At 33.0% G+C, this 21,745-nt stretch overlaps 1 protein-coding gene across 1 annotated transcript; it reads left to right on the forward strand.

The window, feature by feature from the left end:
* The first annotated feature begins 16 nt into the window (after positions 1 to 16).
* LOC126831649 (formimidoyltransferase-cyclodeaminase) lies at positions 17 to 20,950 on the forward strand. Its single transcript, XM_050562257.2, has 13 exons — positions 17 to 181; positions 6,056 to 6,239; positions 7,677 to 7,805; positions 7,998 to 8,092; positions 8,749 to 8,928; positions 9,196 to 9,333; positions 9,865 to 9,996; positions 10,739 to 10,927; positions 11,663 to 11,824; positions 13,332 to 13,375; positions 14,115 to 14,253; positions 15,901 to 15,996; positions 16,557 to 20,950. Exons 1-13 carry the CDS (start codon positions 128 to 130, stop codon positions 16,641 to 16,643), a joined length of 1,629 nt encoding a protein of 542 aa, XP_050418214.1. The 5' UTR covers positions 17 to 127; the 3' UTR covers positions 16,644 to 20,950.
* The last annotated feature ends 795 nt before the right edge of the window (positions 20,951 to 21,745 follow it).

Raw genomic sequence — 21,745 nt, forward strand, 5'->3', positions numbered from 1 at the left:
AGGGTAGGTACGCAAAGCGTGATGACGTATAACGCAGTGAGAAACTGGTAAGTGGTTGACACCTGCTAAAAATTTTGTAAATAACTCACTGAAAAGTTGAAGAGAAACGTTAAACTGAGAACTAATTATGCCACGAATAATAGAATGTGTACCAAATTTCTCTGAAGGCAGAAACAAAGAGGTAATAAGACTGTTTAGCAAAATGTATTCCAATTTTTGTTCGCTTCTGGTTTGTTGCTTAGTCTAGTCAGTTGATTTTGTGTTGTGAATGTGATTCACGGATTCATTCAATCAATGATACTGATTGCATTCACATTACACATTTACGTTACAATTTACATGCAGGATTGGCTTGGACTTGCATATATACGTCTATATTATCGATGATTTATTTTAATAAGCTATGAATTGAATGGCATCATGAATTATTCCACAGTTCCACTCACAATTTTCTAGTTTTATTTTCAATTTTGTCAAAACATTTTTAAAAACACCCGCAGCTAGACCTCGATTCAGGTCGATTATTTGTCCAAAATATTTTAGTTACTAATTATTTGAGGTAAAAGGGTTGTTTTGGGGCTCTGATGTCCGCTAACCCGTGCTTCGGTCAGTGTGTAGGTTCATTGATTACATGTCATTTGGGACTCAAGTCATTTGGGACTCGCGTCATTTGGGACTCAAAAAAATATGACCACGACATTTGGGACTCGGGTATACAACGTTTGGGACTTTGGTATACGTCGTTTGGGACTCGGGTTTACGACGTTTGGGACTCGGGATAATTTATTAGAAATAGGCCAATTCAAAACACAAAAGAAAATATTTATTAACATGAAACACGTGGTTAGTAAAAGGCTCAACCAAACGATAAAACATTAGTTGCACTTACGGTTCTTTGATAATCATCGTTTCTCATAAAAGTTATATATTTATTTAAAACGAATAATATGCTGATGAATTTATTTGAAAATGACCTACACATGCAATCTTTTTTTACAAGCCCCTAGAAATTGTTAACGATAATCCGTGAGCTGCACGTTGACATGCTTGTCCTAGATGGCAATACCAATTGATAAATTAGTGCGTACAAGGCAAAGTTTTTTTGTGGAAAATATACATGTAAGAAATGGCAATGATCAAAGCGGGATAATTAAAGTTGATTAACTGACAATCCCAATGTTATTACAGTATGTTCAAAGAAACCTAACGGTTCTTTGGTGGATGAGGAAAAACGTGAGTTGTCAATCATCGAGAATGGCGGTCGTGTGTTGATTGCAGTTATACCGTTTCACGAAAAAACATTAGCAGTGGTCGGTCAATCAAGCTCGTTTACTATTTGATAAAAGAAAAACACAAATTTTCAACAATATATTATTGTCAAGTTTTATACTCGCAGATAAAACAAAACAAAGGAGAACTAGCAGTGTTAATCGCGGTCTCAACAATCGCCGATCAACTAAATAAAACGAAAGACAACTAAGACAGCTGTTACTATATATCTCATAAATAAATAGTCCCAACTGTCGTTTATATTGAGTCCCAAATGTCGTTTGTGTTGAGTCCCAATTGACGCCAATCAAGTCCCAAACGTCGTCAACTGAGTCCCAAATGTCGTTTATGTTGAGTCCCAAATGACGTGAGTCCCAAATGACGTGACACCGGTTCATTCAAATTTTGGGTTTTTTTGTGGACACTCTATATATACACACTTACACAGGTCACAATTTTTATCCGATTTTGACAAAACTTGAAATCTCAATTCCAATTGATATATGCGTAGATCGGACAGGGTTATGACCCCTGATTGGACCTCCTGAAGGAAACCAGTTGGACCGAGGGCCCAGAGCTACCCAGTCTGCCCCTGTCAACATGGATTATTAATCTGAATGATTGAAAACAAATGACTGTAGTCAGATGTATATTTAATAAGTTTCTGTATATTTCTTTTCGGTACTAAATTAAAATCTGTGCACAAAATTAGATTAATTATAGGGTGTTTTGTTGCCTGTAATTTTATCTGTGGAGGCGAAGCATATCATGCACAATACCATAAATATTGTGTCCAATTTATTGTTAACACCCTAAGGAAATTAAAGATGCACTTTGTAAGATTTTGATATAGAACTGGCTGTTCTTGCTATAATAGTTTAAAAATAGATAACACAAAATGAATATATTGAAAATTTCATTCAAATTACCTTATTCTGAGCGGAGTTATCAGTGTTTGTAGTTTTGACAAGATATTATTGTCACCACGGTGGTGGTTATTTGAGACTTAGCAGCATCACTTCCCCAGTTTAATACGTCCACATTTTCATGTGACCTATATATTGTGGTCGCCCCTGTCTGTCCAGATGTCCATCCACAATTTCAGACCATAACTTCGCTGGTTTATTGCCCCTGATTGTATGGAATATCACATTTTTTACCTTGTGGAACCTCTAGAGGTCACAATTAATATCCGATTTAAAAAGAAACACGTTTATATCACTGTTACACACTAATGATGGTTGAGTTTGAATCTTGTGAAAATCGGACTGAAACTGCTTGACAAAATGGCTGCTACTTGTACGCAAATAGTATAAAAGTATATAATACCAAGGTTGTGGACCCTCTAAAAATCACAGTTTTTATCCGATCTTGGTTCCTTTCAATATTCATGCATATCGGACCGTAACTTCCTGGATATTGGCCCCTGATTGTACAAAAAGATCACTTTTTTTTTTAGCTTCTTGCAACATGTTGGCATATCTTGCCTGGCAACCGCTGGTTAAATTAAATCATTAAATGGCCAAACCGTTCTAATCTACTTAAGATTGAAGCCATCCGATAGCCTAGAGAGTTGATTATGGTCTTGATAATTTATATAGCATTTAATAAACTGCAACTAATTACATCAATCCGTGTCTGAAATCTCAATATCCCTATTATGATAGACATTAATTACCTTAATAGTAATACATTTCTGAATGGGGTTGGAGTGTGAAGTATGTTTTGAGAGAATGTATGTGCACAGATCACCATTTATTTACAGAAAGCAACCTTCTTCCATATTGTGTAGGGGCATATAAAATAAGAACTAGATCATACATGTAAACAGATAAGTTTACTGATAAATACTAATTCAGTAAGGTTTACCTTATTGTACATGTATACCTATTTATAAATTATAGAGATAAGGATTTGATAATAAACTATGATTTCCTCTAAATATAGATAGAGTGCATTCTGTCTAAAAGGTCTTCAAACTAATAATACATGTAGTTAATACCGGTACATGTATCAATATGATAATCTGATAAAACAAAACATTCTGTTGCTGGTAGGTTTCAGTGTCAGGGTGAAGTAACTCTGTGAAAAATCTTTGCATGAATTTGAGTCTATAGAGTTTTTCCCAGGAATATCAGTGTTTAAAGGGGCTAAATCGCTAATATTTGGGACCTACAAATTGACACAAATAGGTCGCAACGTATATAATAATGTAATATGAATGTAAATAAACTGATTTACATTCAACCGTTTCCGTTTTTACTCTAATTTCAAAGCAGTTGTGTTCGGCGAAATATGCCAGAAGTCTCAATCGAATGGCAATCCTTAGCGTCTGGTTATTCCAGTCTACACCGATCGTATTTATTGCGCATGCTCTCCAGATAAGTATATGGGGTCACCGTTTGACATGACTTGTGGAATATGTCTAACCTCGTTCTTCCAAGTCGCTTGTTACAAATTGCGCTGAAACGCATTATGGTACACGATTCGTGTACCAATCGTAAAAATGTTTATTTTGTCTTAAAAATTGGATATCAGAAGCCCATCTTTTCCCGGTAAGATCACAACACCAATGTTGATTAAAATTGACAAACTATTCATGTTTTCATTGTCGAAGGTTTTGGATGATATTGAGTTAGAGACTTAGCTACTTTAAAATTGTAGCATACATGTAGATTGTTTATTATTGTTTCTAAGTCATGACCATCATTTTCAAATTATATTATTAAATGGTGATTGAGTGGTGTAATGTTGAAGAGCTAAATGATTGTACTTGACAGATGTATAATTTAGGGAAGCCTTGCACACCTTCTGCAATGCACAATTATTTTTAGAAAATGACAGGGCAAGAAAGTCTGGTTTTTCAGACTACCAGAATCTGAAAGCATCATGAATAACAGTATTGTCTTAAAACTAGTGGTATAATGTACAGGAAATTTCGGTAGAGCTATTAAGAATTAATTCATGTACAAGTTGATTGTATTAGCTCTTAGCTGAAACTTTTGAACAACAGAATGGATTGATTGTGAGGAATTTGGAATCAATAAATCAATATAGTAAAGAAATTCTTGCTCTAAATTCTATACTCTTCCTTGAACCTTTGAAATAAGAATGGTTTTATCCTTAGCAACCAGTAAATAAAGCTAGTGCGAACACCTGAAATATAGATCATCTGCTAAAGACCCCTACGTGCAAGCTAATTATGGAAATAGAATTGAACCATATATGTATGTTAGTCCAGAAATGACCTTGTTTGTGGAGAGTGGACGTTAAACCCAATTTCTATCTCTCTCTCTCTCTCTCTCTCTACTTTGTGTGACATTTTCCGGGCATCGATAAAAATATCATTTGTTAATGCAGATGCAACAGTCTGATTGGATAATTGGAATTCGGGTCACCATAGATTGGAATTTCGGTTGCAAAATGATTGGACAACTTTGAAGTTACTTAACTCATGGGTCAGAATAGCAGAAAAACGTATTTGCTGCGGTTAAATTTTCAAAATTTTCTCGGGGTTAGCGAGGCCCCCGGTAGACCGAGAAGATTGATTGCTTGTTGGGGATTCAAGTCAGCCACTTAAGGTTGGCTATATTGGACCACAATGACGATGCTGTATTCACGGGCTGACATAGCTGGAAAACGGGTTTGCGGCAATTACATTTCAAAATTTTCTCCTGACAGCCCTGCCTCCGTGGACTGAATGATCGGTTGGTATTCGAGTCATGCACCTAGGGTATATTAGATCACTTTGAAGTTGCTGTATTCATGTGCTGAAATAGCAAGAAAACGCATTTGTGGCTGTCAAATTTCCCAAATTTTTTGGGTGGAGGGGGGACTCCTTGGCCTCTCCCAGATGACTGAAGCTACCTTCTGTAACCTGAAATTTTTTTGGGCATTTCAGGTTCTGCCCCTCTAACATTCATCAAGCCTGTATGCCTATGATAGGGAAAAATATTCAGGCAAAATTATTGTTGTCCCTGTTTAAGAAATTGGTTAAACTTTGATTAAGGATCAAGCTTTTTATGAAAGTGAAATGAAATAAATGTACATGTATGAAATCAAATTTTGTAGAAATAATGCTGTGATTAATTTTTAAAGAAAGTTTTTATTATGGCATTAATATATCAAATTTTAACGATTTGATATATTCTGTCCTTTAGCCTTTAATCCTCTTGATTCATTCTTTGATAATTACTAAATTAGTTCATAATCCTTACACAATATAAGACATATAGAAATAGATTTCACTAAAAAATTTAGTAAATTAGTTAAATCTATCAAGTCTTAAGATAATGTAAGGTTCGGTACACTATCTGTAAAGTGTAATCTTGGCACTTAAGGAATAACATATATGCAGACAATAATGAAGCCAATTTCCTGATCTGCAGTGTGTGGAAAATAAAATGAAATGAGGTTTAGTATGCTACTTTTCTGAACCAAACAGGCTAATGAAGATGGGCATACATCAAGCAATGTGCTATGCGGGCAATTTTGCTTGGTCATTGTTGCTATGTCCTACTCTTATTTGCATAGATGGTAATATGTACACAGAACATAGACTGTTGTTTGTCCCATCCAAATTACTAAACACTGTTCCTCGCCAGGACCTCTGAACTTTATCATTCGAAAGTTATAGTTGTGCATCATATTTTTGTTGACTTACTGCCATTGTCATGAGATTTGTTTTCTCAAACATTTTCAGATTTATAGAAAAAGACCCTTTTTATATACGTAATATAAAAGTCGTATTTAAAAATAATAAATATAATTTCTATGATATTTTCAGGTTATTGAGGCGATTGCTAGTGCTATAGCCAACACAGAAGGATGTAGTTTATTGGATGTTGATCCAGGTATATCAACCAATAGAACAGTTTATACCTTCGTGGGTAGTCCTGGGGCTGTTATAGAGGGTGCTTTAAACTCAGCGAGAGCAGCATATCATTTAATAGACATGAGACTTCATCAAGGTAATTATTGCTATTGGAATTTTCAAAAAAAGATTGATTTGTGAAATATTTTAAAGAGGAATGAAGTGCTTTGGAGGTCTTGGTCACTTGATAAAAATATTGTTTTAGATTTGACATGATGTATGTTCAAATTAGATTGTTTGCAAAATCGGAGAGAAATCTACATAGCTGAAATAAAAATGTACGATTTGTAAATTGTTTAAGTGGCTTGAATAGGATATTCATCAATATTAATTACATTTTATTTACATGGTGAGGGAGTTAATGGCATGTAAAGAAACTTTTGTTCATAATGTTTTTATTTGCAACAGTGGTCGTTTTGTCAGTCACACAAAATCAAAAATCAATTAATCTAACTAAAATGTCGACCATTAAACCCACCTTAGTTGATAATATTTAGGAAGTCCACTTATTCTTTTTTTGGGGTGGTTAACATGTTCGTGTTGAAACATTAGATCTGTCATTGAGTCAAGTGGAGTGAGTTCTATTCCTCGCTTGAACGTGACAGGAGTAGGGTCGTCTGTCCAACCTTGTGGGTTATCTTAATTGGTCCCTCTGGTTTCCTCCCAATGCTATAGACCTCCAAGTGCAAGCGAATTATTGAAATAAAATTGAACCATTTGTTAGTTTGGAAATGACCTAGTTTCACTCTCTCCATCCAATATTGATTTGCAGAGTGTGAAAAGATGGGTTTCTAATATCCAATATTTAAGACAAAATGAAAATTTTCAAATTGGCATGCGAATCGAGTACCAGAATGCTTTTGAGCGCCATTTGTTATGAAGCGACTCGATGAACGAGGCTAAACATATCCCACAGAAGAATACTATCCATGTAGACTGAAATAAACAGATGTCAAAAACGGACATTCATTTTGGACTCTTCACGTACTTCACCGACCATAGCTGATTAGAAATTACAGTAAAAACGGAACCGATTGAATGTAAATCAGTTTATATACATTCAGATTACATTATTATATTATAGACATTTATCAATATGACAAACCCACAATTATCTAGATCATCGGATGGCAGAGATTTAAATGGATTAGAACACATGCAAGATTTAAAGATTTAGTGGTAAAATGGATAATCAAGACTTAATCTCGTTTGTCCAGTACCATTGCTACACTACTAAACAATCAACCCTACATTTTCCAACATTTATAACTCCACTCAGAATAAAGTAATTTGAATAAAATTTTCAATATATTCATATTTCATTATCTATTGTTGAACTATTATATCAAGAATGACCAGCTCTTTATCTAAATTTTACATTATGCATCTTTAAGCTTAGTACAGAGTTCATAATTGATTTTTCAAAAACATACTTTTTGAAATTTGTTGACACTAATTTTACAATTAGCTGTGAACAGCATTTCTATAGAAATCAACCAGCAGAAGTCAACAGTTTGCTTTTTTTTATTTTCAGGAGAGCATCCACGTATGGGTGCAATGGATGTCTGTCCATTTATTCCAGTACAAGATACAACAATGGAAGATTGTGTTGAATGTGCTAAAGAATTCTGTGATCGCTTGGCAAATGAACTCGGCGTACCAAGTAAGTAGTACTGGTATTCGAAAAATAATACATTATGACAAAGCCCCCATTTAAACATGAAGTTTATTTTAGAATTACTCTAGGGTATTTGTTTGTATTCTCATCCTCCCAGTATTTGTGTGTGTGTCAGGCTTAAGGTCTGCTTATATCTACAGTGATGTCGTAGACAAGTTATATTTGATATATTTTCAGCTTATTTATATGGTGATGCAGCCAAAGAAAATGGTGAATTCCGACACACTTTACCTCAAATAAGATCAGGAGAATATGAAGGTCTTATTGAAAAGGTAAGTTAGACTGCAAGTTTACAAAATTGGTACATGTAAATTGTATATATTGACTAGACCGTTTTTTTAAAGGGAATTAGAGAAAGGTGATATATTTCAGGAGCACTAGTTTTGGACAGTTTTAAGAGAGCCAAAGGGTTAATAAAAAAAACCATCATCCTCAGCATTTAACTGTTTGATTAAAGTTTTATTTCTTTCAATCTAATTAAAATACGGATCTATATTTCGTTTCGTTTTTTTATACTTTCGATGGCCTACACTACATGAAGATCTGACAAGTTATAGCGATAGGTCACGTCAGGGGTCAAAAGACCGACTTATGACCCTATGCCGTCAGACATTTGTTTAACCAATCAGCATTGTTGATTACCCACAGTTCCGTGAAAAACACGCCTAAAGCTCGTCGTAACAGACCATTTCATTGGCTTATCCCTGACACCATTCAGAACACGAGTTAAATAACAACTCTTCCAGATCCAAGTGTAGTAAAGACAAGTAAAACAAAATTTTGAACTATAAAAACGAAACGAAATAGGATCTATGTTTTAACCAGATTGTATTTCTTTCTGATATTGTTGAATTTTCACTTACAAGAACTATCTTATGCTTATACATTTTATGCTAAGGCTAAAATTACATTAAATTTTATATTTTAGTTACGACAACCAGATTGGAAGCCAGATGGAGGACCAACAGATTTTGTACCATCATGGGGAGCTACTGCAGTGGGGGCTAGAAAATTCCTGATAGCATATAATATCAATCTCCTAGCAACAAAAGAACAAGCTCATAGAATAGCACTAAATGTTCGAGAACAGGGGCGCAGCAAAGATCAGGTAGATGGTATTTATGACCAGTAGCTAGATGACTGAAACTATTGAGACAAGGGTGGCTGGCTGTAATAACTGGACAGGGCACAGAATTTCCTATGTTTTGGAATTTTGTTAGATGTCTACAGGGATTATTTTGCTCTTTAAAATTCCTGTTACACACTAAATCATGCCAATATGAATAAACACCTGAATTTGGCAATTACTTTAATTTTGAGGGTTTTGTATCTGATTTGAGTGCTGTATTGTTTGTCTTTTTTTACTTCCATATAGCCTGGTAGATTAAAGAAATTACAAGCTATTGGATGGTACATGGAAGAAGCTAATTTAGCTCAAGTTTCTATGAATTTAACAGATCATGAAGTTACACCTTTACATGTAGCTTATGAAGAATGCTATAAAGATGCTGAAGTAAGTCTTTTTACATTAAGGAGTTAAGGACAAATGTTTTCAAAGGATTTAATCCCACCAAATTTTGAAATTAGATATGACTTAAACAGCAGTCAGCATATGACTTAAACAGTCAAAAAGTTCAAAGTGTTAGGTATTACTTTTATTTATAGACTTAAACTTTGAATACTTTTTAGGATTAACAGTACTATATAATTTTAATTGTGACACAATTTTCCATCACTTTTAAGAGAGAAAGATATGGAGTTAAATGTCCATTCCTGAAATAATAAATGGTTAACATTTCTCTCAGTATACATTTCTATTTTACTCCAGAAAAATTGGAGAAAACTCATTCAGGCAACCCATTTCCTAGTCACACATAATCCTAGAGTTGAACTGTATTCCCAAAGCAGTGGTAATGAGCATTATTAGCTCACTAATAATTCTACATTTGATAACAATTATTGGTGGTTGGTTTTATTGAAGGATTTTATTGGGGAACAGGCATAAACCGTAAATTTAAATCTCATGTCGTGTTACTACTTTCAGGAACTAAATTTAGCTGTAGTTGGGTCACAGATTGTAGGATTAGTGCCATTACAGGCTATGTTAGCAACTGCTAATTATTTTATACAGAAAGAAAATCTCTTTATTTTGGAAGAAGACCAAAAACTAAGACTGGTGAGTATATTAAAAGCTTATTTTAATTTCCTTCTTCTGTCCTACCTCTAGTGAATCAATAATATAACAGTAAATTTATTAACTTATTGCACAAATTACAGATATGAAAATTATAACAGGACCATTGAAATGAAGTCTATGTCTGAACTTACTCATTCGGTAATGACTTTTTGGCAGCTGGCAGACTATATCGAAAACTCTTGAAATGACACCATCTTGATATACCTAAATTAAATCGTAACTGCCTAGAACTTGGGGACTGGATATAAACATCCACATAATTCAAAGTGCAACCCACTCTTTCTGTAATAATTCATCCTTTGGAAATCTCTAAAATGACAGCACTTTTTTCTTTGCTAAAACGTCAACAACCCTCAATCACACACATAGGTTTCTCTCCAGAATATTATTCAAGAGACAGTACAGTCCAGTCAACATGTTAATTGTATTGTACTGTCAATTAAAGTGAACCATTTAGTGATGTGTTAATGTGTTTATATTGCGTTTGATCGTAATCAGAAAATTGAGAAATATTTAAAGCATCTGACACATGAAACTATATCATTTTAATCAGATTTATGTGATATTGGTGTCAAGTGTTTATATTTTTATTTTATGTGTTAAATTTACATTTAAATATCTGTGTCTACTTCATTCTATCATTTAACCACTGTTTCGTCCAACTATGAAAACTTTCTTCATCACCTCCTGTCCCATCTTATAGGCTTTCTTTAATTTTTAGGTAATCAACAGACTAGGTTTGAATTCTGTTGGAGCGTTTAGTCCCAAAGAAAGAATAATAGAGTATATGATACATAGTGATACTGATGGTCCACTTGTTAGTATGGAAGTAAAAGATTTTATATTAACTGTGGGGTCAAGGTCACCAACACCAGGTGGTGGTTCTGTAGCAGCCATGTCTGCTGCATTGGTATGTATATGATTAAGGATGTATAAAATACTAATAGGGTTAACGACTGACAAGGAAATGTATCCATATGACAAACAAAATCCCAACATTTCACAAGGTTTATTTTGCCCATACTCTTTTCAGTTAGGGAGTTTGGTTGGTTGAGTTGTTTAATGTGTTGCACTTTTGATCATTTGGTCTGTCAATGAGTAAAGTGGCATGGTTTCGACCCAAAGCTTGGACATGACAAAGAGTAGGGTTTCCTAACCAACCTCATGGGGTTTCTTCCACTGCTATATAAAGACCCCTGCAAACGAATTATTGAAATAAAATTAACACATATATTAGTCCTAAAAGTGGACGAGGAACCCTCTCTTCAAAATTACAGATCAAAAACTCACACTATCTATATAGTTGATTGCAAAGGCTAGTAAACCCATTGATAAACAATGAACAGTACATGTATGTTTATCCACTCATAGCACACTGTATGGCGTATGCCCATCTTCATAAGCCCAGTCGGAGCACAACAGTAGGACATTAAATCCCATTTCAGTTACGTTTATCCACTGTGGTCCCTTTGATTTTACATGGAAAAAATACCATGCTAACCCCAAGTTGATCATACCAGTATTTGAATTTCAATCTCAGGTCTGTAAATGCCCTATTAAAAATCTCATGAATAAGTAGAGCACTTTGTTACGTAAGCATTGTTGCTGATCTTAATTTATGGTCCCATCTTTTTTAAATTTGCAGGGAGCTGCTCTTGGTGCTATGGTTGGATTCCTGACATATGGTAATAAAAAGTTTGCTGATCTTGATACCAAGATGAGACAACTCATTCCACCTCTATATAAAGGCATGAAAGATTTGACTCCCTTTATTGATGCTGATGCTGCTGCTTTTAGTGAATATATGGTAAATACGGTCCAAGTTACTTTATTGTTTACGTGGCATTTAGTAACTGGATGAGAAGAACACATGATTTAATTATAAGTAATAAGGATTTATTTCAGGCGACGTTTCGACGAGTGTTCTGTCTTTATCAAGCAAATTCTTGATAAAGATGAGAGAAGCCTTGTCGATACTTCACCAGAAATAAATCCTTCAAGTAATTTGTATTCCGTATAATTGTGTCATGTGTTAGTCTGTCACTAATGTCAAGAAGTCTTCCTCCAGTTATAAAGGGTCAATTTCAGTAAAATGGTTAATTTGGCGCACAAACAGGGTTAAATTATTACTATTATAATTCATAGGTAAAATAAAATGAAATGGGTTTTAACATCCTACTGTTCTGCTCCAACTGGACTAATGAAGATGGGCATACACTATACAGTGTGCTATGGGGAAAATTTTGCCCAGACAGCGGCGCTACGGTCTACTCTTATATCAAATTCCAACTGCCAAGGGATCTTTTACATGCACGCCAATGTGTACATGGGACCTCAGATTTCCCTACCATCCGAACGACTAGAGAGCTGTCCTTGCCAGACCCGACAAGTAGGAACGAACCTGATAATTCATAGGTAAAATGATGTGAATTGGTATAAGAAATATTTGAATAAGAAATATGGTTTTTTTGACATATTTCAGTTTTGGGAGGTCAGTATGTAATGTTCAGACATTTCGTTTGTTTTTTGTTACATTTTTTATTATTTAAGAATGTTATTGAAATTATTTTTATCATACTGTTTCTATAACTTGTGATATTAACATTTTTTATTTTGTTTGTTTATATTGTTATATGATTCGACCACTTTTAACACTAGTGGTATACTTTCCTCCCAACCGTGCATCCTTTCTTCGACCATTTAAGAATTGTTTTAGGGGAGACTGGAAACAAAAGTTTCAAGCAGATTGTAACAAACTTGTAGATATGCTTTGTTACTTGCATATGTAAAATGTTCTGCAATATCATGATCAAATATTTATTTTTGCTATCTTCAATAATTTTTTCACCAACCCTGGTGAGATAACTGCTGTACAAATGACGAGGACTCACGGGGGAATACCACTCATAAAAGAATTTGTGCTGACAATTGGGTGATACAAAATAGACAAGTTGGTGATACAAAATATAGCTGACAAAAGGGTGATACAAAATACAGCTGACAAGTGGGTGATACAAATTACAGCTGACAAGTGGGTGATACAAATTACAGCTGACAAGTGGGTGATACAAAATACAGCTGACAAGTGGGTATTACAAAATACAGCTGACAATTGGGTGATACAAAATAGAACAGACAAGAGGGTGATACAAAATACAGTTGAAAAATGTTTCAAATTATTTATCCTTGGGTTGAACTTTAATTTGATTTTAAATACCGGTGATAAAAAAATGTTTCAATTGCTAAGAGGATATCTAATATTGTAGTATGTTTGAACTTGGCTAACTTATGTTAAATGTTTAAATTTTTTGTAGTTGGCAATGAAATTACCTCACAGTAATGAGGAAGAAACAAATGAGTAAGTACTACATGTATTATTATCAAATCTAAGTAAGTAAACCATACTGCAAAACATACCGTAACGAATAACAATGAATCACTGTTGGACAGTAAGATAAAATAGTCCACTTTCAATCTGTGTTGTTGTATAAGGTACAAGGGAAAATTACTACTTGGAACAGTTCTTTGTTTGAACTATGACTAAATGATGACTGCTGGCCCCCGGATACATTCACTCTATTTGATATTTGTCATTTATTTCTTGCAATGTCTATGCAGTTTGTCTTGTCCGCAGGTTTTGTTTACATGTAGTACTGTCCTCCTGTACTTAGTATTATGTGATCTGTATTGCCTCCATACTATCTATTCATCCTTCTTCCACAATTTATTATGAACAGTCCAGATTCAAAATTTCTAATGTTTTTGATCTTGAAGCTTGTATTCACTCTAGTGATGAAAGTTACCATTCTAGCATCTTGAAATTTATATTGAATGTGAACAATATCTAATTATTGTCTTTTCTCACCATGTAGAATCTTGAGTGCAAGAGTTATCAGATATGTTGGAAATTGATATCCAATGTTGATGTGAGTGAGACTAGTAAACCTTTTCCAACAATTTCTGGTAATTTGTAGTTCTATATATAGTGGTGGAATATTGTGAATACATGTATTCTAGTAAGAGTTATTTTACAATCAATAGATAGATTTTGCTCTTTTTCACAATAAAATGAATTAAGAGTTTGTATCCTCTTTCAGACGACAGAAAGCTCTACAACAGGGACTGAGTACAGCTGTTAAAGTACCACTGTGTGTAGCTAGAATTGTAACATCATTGTGGGCACCTTTAAAAGAATTATCAGAGATTGGTAATATCAACTGTAAATCAGATTTACAGGTAAATCATTGTCATTTATAATACATGTTAGACTTCATCCAAGGAGACTATAGGGCTGTATGCACTGTACATCACTGTAAGGTCAAATTTTATTGAAAGTCTAATTTTAGTATCAAGTTTATAAAAAATATTTTATGGTAAAGAATTTGTTAAAAAATTGATATTTACAAACGTGATCATGACACATTAATACTGCGAAATTCAGACAGTAATCATGACACATTAATACTGTGAAATTCAGACAGCTATAATATGATTTGGCTAATGTAACAATGGTACCATTGTAATTCAATATACACCATGCATTCAGAAGACGATTGATTATAATGAATAATATGCCTACCGCATCGTCATTTACATTTTGGAATCAGATTGGATAATAGTAGATTGTCTCCCTTTAGTGCTTGATTGCCAGTCCAGAACGTACCTAACTGACAGAATTGCAATAGTGTGACACAGAATTCAGTCCTGTCACAGTTCTGTTAATCCCGACAAAGGAGGTGGTATGAGTAGAATCGTGATGTAATTAAACACAACGAATATTTTACAGCTGTCATGGTTGGTTAAGATATTTTCTTATGCAGTCGAAGCATGTGTTGTAGCCCGAAATCCCCTTTTTCACTCAATTGTCACTATCTTGGGGATTGAGAGAATTCAATTCTGGAACATTCATTCGAGAATCCCCTATGTGATACTTAAAAAATGAAATGAAATGAGTTTTAACGTCCTACTGTTCTGATCTGACTGGGGTAATGAAGATTACAGTGTGCTATGAGAGAAATTTTGTCCCGACACCCTCACTAAGGCCTACTCTTATATCCAACTACCAAAGGATCTTTTACATGCACGCCAATGTGTACACAGGATTTCGGTTTTTCATCCCATACGAACGACAAGACAGCTGTCCTTGTGAGCCAACACAGGGAATAAGTCCGCAACCTCTAGGCTAGCAAGCCAGCGTCTTGCCCGCTTAGCCACTGTGGCTTTGATACTTAAAAAAAGGAATGCTATACTGTTATTTCATAGGTAAATAGACTAAAATATTTATTACATCAAGAACATTTCCCTTTTAGTCTTCATAATAAATATTATATGAATTGAGATTATCTCTTTTGTTCCTATGATGAGATAAAGATTAAGATTTAGAACTACATTAATTTTAATGGCAATCAGTCGAGAGTATCAGGAATTATTGAAAAGTAATTGCAGCACTATGATTTAATTTTGTGGCACCAAACCTTTGCCTAGTCAAGTAATTGAGTAAAGGGAGTAAAGGGTCATTCATAATCCTTCAACTTACCTCATTCTTCTTCGAAAAGTCAATACAATGAACATCAATATGATATAAATATTAATTGACAGCCTCTAGTCTTTCATTTAGCAGTTTGTCTTCTACATGAAAAACATCAAAATATGGATATGATTAACAAATGGTTGGTAGCATTAAATGTTTAGTTATCTTTCTAAGAATACCAATTCTATCAGTTTGTGGTAATGTATGTTTTCTTGAATAGAAGGCAAAAATAAGGATGAAAAGGCCTTCTATGAAGAACACAAGAGCTTCTACTCATTTATACCGGTAGCCATTATTCACTAGTGTAGGTAGAAAATCTGTTTTCATTTATTACCATTTGGAATCCATTTTAGGTGGGTGTACGTAATTTAGAAACAGCAGTTTGGGGTACTTATTACAACATATCTACAAATCTTGATGAAATAACAGACGAAGAGTTCAAAAATAAGGTAAGAAAATAACTTATTTATAGATTTGTAGATTTAATCTGAATATAAGTAACAACTATTTATTTGTGTTTTATATGCTTGATAACAACTTGTGAAATCTTGCTGAAATGTCGCAGTGTATTACTACAGTCTTCGACATTTGCAAATACAACTTATTGGTCAGTTTAACTCAACACTGATGTTGTTATCTTACCGTGAGAAGATGGACTTCTGATATCCAATATTTAAGACAAAATGAAAATTTTAAAATTGGCACACAAATTGCATGTCAGAATGCTTTCGAGTGTAATTATTATTATATGCGTTGCAACCCATTTGTGTCCATTTCTAGGTGCCAAAGAATAGAGATTTAGCTTCTTTAAACCATAGTAATTGTTATCTATAAATAGTGTTTTAATTGATTGTGTCCCAATTACTAAATGCCATTCAAATAATATAAGTAAAGAAACTTGTGAGAAAAAATATACAATAAGTATTAAAATATGTTATATTAAGAATATAGATAAAATTTTTTAATCCCACCCCCTTTAAATAATGATTTTGTAATTCTTACATTTAAGACCAAGGCAGAAATAGATGATGCTCTAAAGACTGCTCAAGAGAACTGTGTTGCCATATTGAAAATTCTTGATGGAAGAACATCATAGATTCACTAATACGCATTATAGTCCACGCTTTTGATGACCTAAGTTAAAAGTTGTTCACTTTCAAAACCAATGATTGTTTTGTTGTTTTTATCAAAATTGTTGTTAATTGAGAATTTTTTTTTTAATGTTTTTAAAACATGATTTTTTTTTTGCTGTTGTTTAGACATTGTTAATTGGCATACATATTATATTATTGACGTTAATTTATGCCTGTTTTTGGCCATTTTTATCCTTCATAATCCTGATCATTAATGCTGCTGTGGTTGAATCTGTTATATCTTTGTGATAAATGTTTTGCGTTAGTTTTGTTCGAAGTGACAACCTATCAACAGTCACATTAATTTCAGTTCTGTCAGATATAGTGTAGAAAGTAACCCTCCAAAAATAAGCATGAACTTAACACCCCTAGAGTAATCAGTTGTTATTAATTAGTCATTAATAACATAATGATGTAATTATCTACTAATCAGTGTCTTACTTCTATATATGTTAATTTCTTGTTTTATGGTATAAACCTATCTGGTAGATAGACTACAAACCTTAAATCACCTAAATAATTAGTTGAATATTTGAATTTTCTAGCATGCAAATTGACTAACAGGTGTAGGGTATGTCACAAAATGTTCAAACGAGAGCCCAGCCTTAGAAGGTAGATGCAGTCAGAAGACAAAAAACTTAAGACTCCTGGCTAAATGATCTCTGTCAATATTTCTTCATGTTTTATAAATTATTCGTTTATATAATCAACCTATCAATTAAAACGATGGTACAGAAAATTCCATGAAATCTTTTCAAGGGAATTATAATGCTGTTGTCACAGGCCCAGAACACAGTTTTCTTAAACATGTCCTTAGTTGTTAATGGAGTGACCATTCCGAAAAATGGAGCAAAAATAGAATTTGATTTTGATTAGATTGTGAAGTAAGCTACTCTTGTATGCTTTGAATATTAATAATAACGATACATGATTGATTGTTGTGTATCTTCTGCCATTCACAACAGTCAGTCGCAGATATTTAACTGTGGGCCTATATAGTCACTTTCATTTCCTTTTTAGTGTTACGCAGTCTCAATTAACCAGTCACTCTTAATGATGCACTTGCCCAACCTTCTAAAATTTCTAAGTCTCTGACATTTTGTTGTTCAAACTTCTAATCAAAATGTAAGTAACAATCTGTAAATCCTTCGTTTTCAGTATTGAGATCTAGTCCAAGAAACAGACATTCCTTAGAAAAATTGTAAATATAATGCAGATTTAGTCAAATGAATGTAACTAATAATGTTTTGAGTTTTAATTAAATAAACTGAAAACATTTAAAATCTCTGATTTAAATGATTTTATCAAAATTTTTATTATATGTATTTTAATTTCTAACTTTTTGTTTTTGTTGAAGAGCTTTAATAGAAATTCTTTGGACAGAGTTTCAGGGTAGAATGTTGCTGACAATATACAGTATTCACTAGTCATTCTATTTTTTTTTATATATATTTTAATTTAACTTTTACTTCTTTATTATGAGTAAATATTTGGCTAGTAACTAGAAGTCGTATGTTTTAATACATGTGATTAGATACTGTATTATTACCAATTAGTATAGTTATTCGTTAACATATGTATTTGGTTTATCTCATTAAAAAGGTGTATAATATTTTTTCTTCCTTATATAATTTAATAATGTAAAATTTAATCCTTTATTTTGTATTATTTTGTAATAGAAATCCACAATACAATTTGGGTTCTACAGCTGATTAAATTTGACCATTACATTACAAAACATTAAATTGTTGCATAATTACTAATAATGTGAAGTCTCTGTTGTGTATGCAATAATTTAATAATCTTTAAGTGACTAGAGATAGAATAGAACATATTTAACTTATTTGATAGACACAGAGTAATTTATATCATATTGCAGAATTTCAATGGTTTCATATTTGGGCCAAACCAATCTGTTTTATTGCTTTGGCATCATGATAAATAGCCTCATTAGCCTCAAACATTTTTAGCTAAAAGCAGCAAAGAATGTTTTGTTTGAATGTTTTTCTGTACACAAAGATAGGAAGCTAAATTTTAATAGTTGTCCCTAAAGAACTAAACTGCCACTGTTGGGGCCGTTCAGACTTCTACCAGTTCTATCTAATAGATGTAATTTACTTTTTACAGGCAGAATTGTACTGTCTTTATGTGTGATGCATTTATAGATATTTGTATTCAGATTAAGTTATTGTTTTTTTGTTGCACTGAAATGATTCTTAACTAGGATCCCAGTGCATTTGCTTACATTGTGATATTGAAGGCATATCTACCGATTCTCTATGAATTATGCTTTTAATAACTTAAATTGCTTTCTGTAATAATGTTGTTAATGAAGTAATTGAAAAAGTAGATTCGTCTTTTATGCCTATCTAAAAAATTATTTAAATGTGATATCCTGCAAGCCTTAAATATTTATATTGAAATATATTGATGAGTTATAAGGCCATATATAAAACTATTCTGGTTCCCAGATACTACTGCCTCACTTTTAAAAAGAAAATAAAAACAGGCTCATTAATTACTGCACGTAAATATTTTATCCTGGTTACAGAAACTAAATCTATAAAAATAATTGAATGAATCCCTCCAGCATCAGATTTTTGGTAAGGATTGTCTGAGAACCAGGCCTAATACAGTATATTTTATAATCACCATAACTTTTGATATGTATATTTTTGCAATAATATACAAATAATAGTGAATTTTACTGATGCTCATTAAGGTTCTTTTTATTTTAATTGGCCAATTTGTTAGGTATAGTTATGTTTTCCAAATTATGTTAATACTGATAGAGAATGTTACAAAATATATTTTGCTGTTAAATTACCATTTATTACTGTTAGGCTAGGAGAGGGGGTTTTTTTCAGAAAAAAAAATATTTAAACTTTCCTGAACCCTACCTAATGTAGAAGATCACTGAGTTTATTTATTGAGATGATCAGGGAAGCTATTCTGTTAAAGTTGTTATATTTGTAACAATGATTATAGATATCTCATTGATTTTATATCTCATTGACTGCTATAGCATATAAGGAATGATCTCAACTTCTTGTTTACAAATAATTAATTTTCTGATCTTAAATTTGTTCATCAGTTTATATTTTCCATTTTCTATTGCTTGTTGTAATTTTAACATGTTAGTGACATAGGGTAGTTACTATTGAGGGAACCGTTACTTACATGACATAACACTTGACAGGAAAATACTTTCCTGGATCAGTTTTCAATATATTGTTCAGCTGCTTAAAGATGCATTATGTAAGAACTAAAACTGCCTATCGCCTTTCTTTATCGCCTGGTCAACTGGTGGGGGTTTCGATTCCCTGGTTGTACGTGACAAGGAGTAGGAACGCCTGACCAACCTCTTGGGTTTCCTCTGGTTTGCTCCCACTACTAAGGACCCCTATGCGCAAGCAAATTATTGAAATAAAATTGAACCATGTGTTAGTCCCGAAATGACCTAGTTTGTTATGGGTGGACGTTAAACCCCATTTCTCTCTCTCTATCACCTGTCAAATGTTATATAAACTATTATTTAGACATTTATTAACATGACAAGCCCATAATCAACTCTCTAGCCCATCGGATGGTAGAGATTTAAATGGATTAAAACTCCTGCGAGATTTAAAGATTTAATGATAAAATGGATAATCAAAACAGTCTTGTTTGTCCTGTACTGTTGCTGCTCTGGGCTATATCTTCCAACACTCATAACTTCATTCAGAATAAAGTAATTTGAATGAAATTTTCAATATATTCCTTTTTTCGTTATATAATTTTATAGCAAGAATGGCCACAGTTTTTATCTTATTATTACATAATGCATCTTTAAAAAATATATTAAAATGATTTAGACTGAAGATTTCTACAGCATCTTGACCCTGTCCAAAATATCATAAAACCATCCCAAATGTATCATTCAGAGCCTTGTGTTAGGTTATGGAGAATTCTGCATATCATGTAGTGAAACTTTTATATGTCAAGATTCATAGAGATTAGGGCTTCGGATAGACTCGGGTGTTGAGAGTAAGTGGTTCTTATTGCAATTAAATTATTCCATAAAATTGTTGATGTTGCTCAATTTATCTTAATCCATGTGATTTATCAACATGTCATATAAAATGTTGATCTATATTTTTAGGGAACAGCTTTATGATCGATGTTTTCAGACATAAAGGATAAAGTATTAGCATTAATAAGTTAGTTTTATATCAAATTTATATCATTACCATTTTTAATATAGTTACATAATAAATAAATTAAAACTTTAGAGTTTTTCTTATTTTATTCTTTAATATCAGGATTTGCTGTATCCATATTTGAATGAAGTTTTGTATTATAGGTCATGATTGCATCCACTTGTCTTTGACATTGCAAACACGACTTAATTTGAATATAAGTAACACTATAAAAAGTCTATAGAATATATTATTTTCCTATAGAAAGTTTTAGTATAAATCTGTTGGAGAAAATATAGGATTTGCACTACAGAAACTGTAGAATATTTGAAGCCATTATTTTCTACAGGCCCCCAAATCTCTGTAGCAATACTATAGAATATCATCCTATAGGAAATGGGATAGTCCCCCCCCCCCCCATTTATATTACATTTGTGTCTATTTCTAGGTGCCAAAGAATAGCTATTTATTATTTCCTTTAAGTTGTCGAAGAGTTTGAAAGTTAAAAATACCCACGATGTGCTGTTAGAATTGTTTAGTTTGACTGAATTTTATTTTACCCAATCATCTTTTCTGAAGGGTATCTTATCTGCTTTCAACCGGGACATAAGCAATCTGTTTCACAGAGAATTACGAGTCTAGTAATATATCTCTGTCAAAGATGACAGCCTTAACACGTGCCGTCACAAGCACGCGGCGTCAATCATTGGCTGAATGGCGCGTGCATTGTTTACATAAGACGTTACTGCTTCGGAGAGAATGCTGCATTTTAGTCATTTTAATACCCATTTACACTAAATAGGAAATAATTTTTACCTACAAATACGTCAAACGCCTTTATTTATTTTTCCAATACATAAAAAAAATGTTTTAGAATTTAATTTGTC

This window comes from Patella vulgata, chromosome 9, assembly GCF_932274485.2.
Source record: "Patella vulgata chromosome 9, xgPatVulg1.2, whole genome shotgun sequence".
Lineage (NCBI taxonomy): Eukaryota > Metazoa > Mollusca > Gastropoda > Patellidae > Patella > Patella vulgata.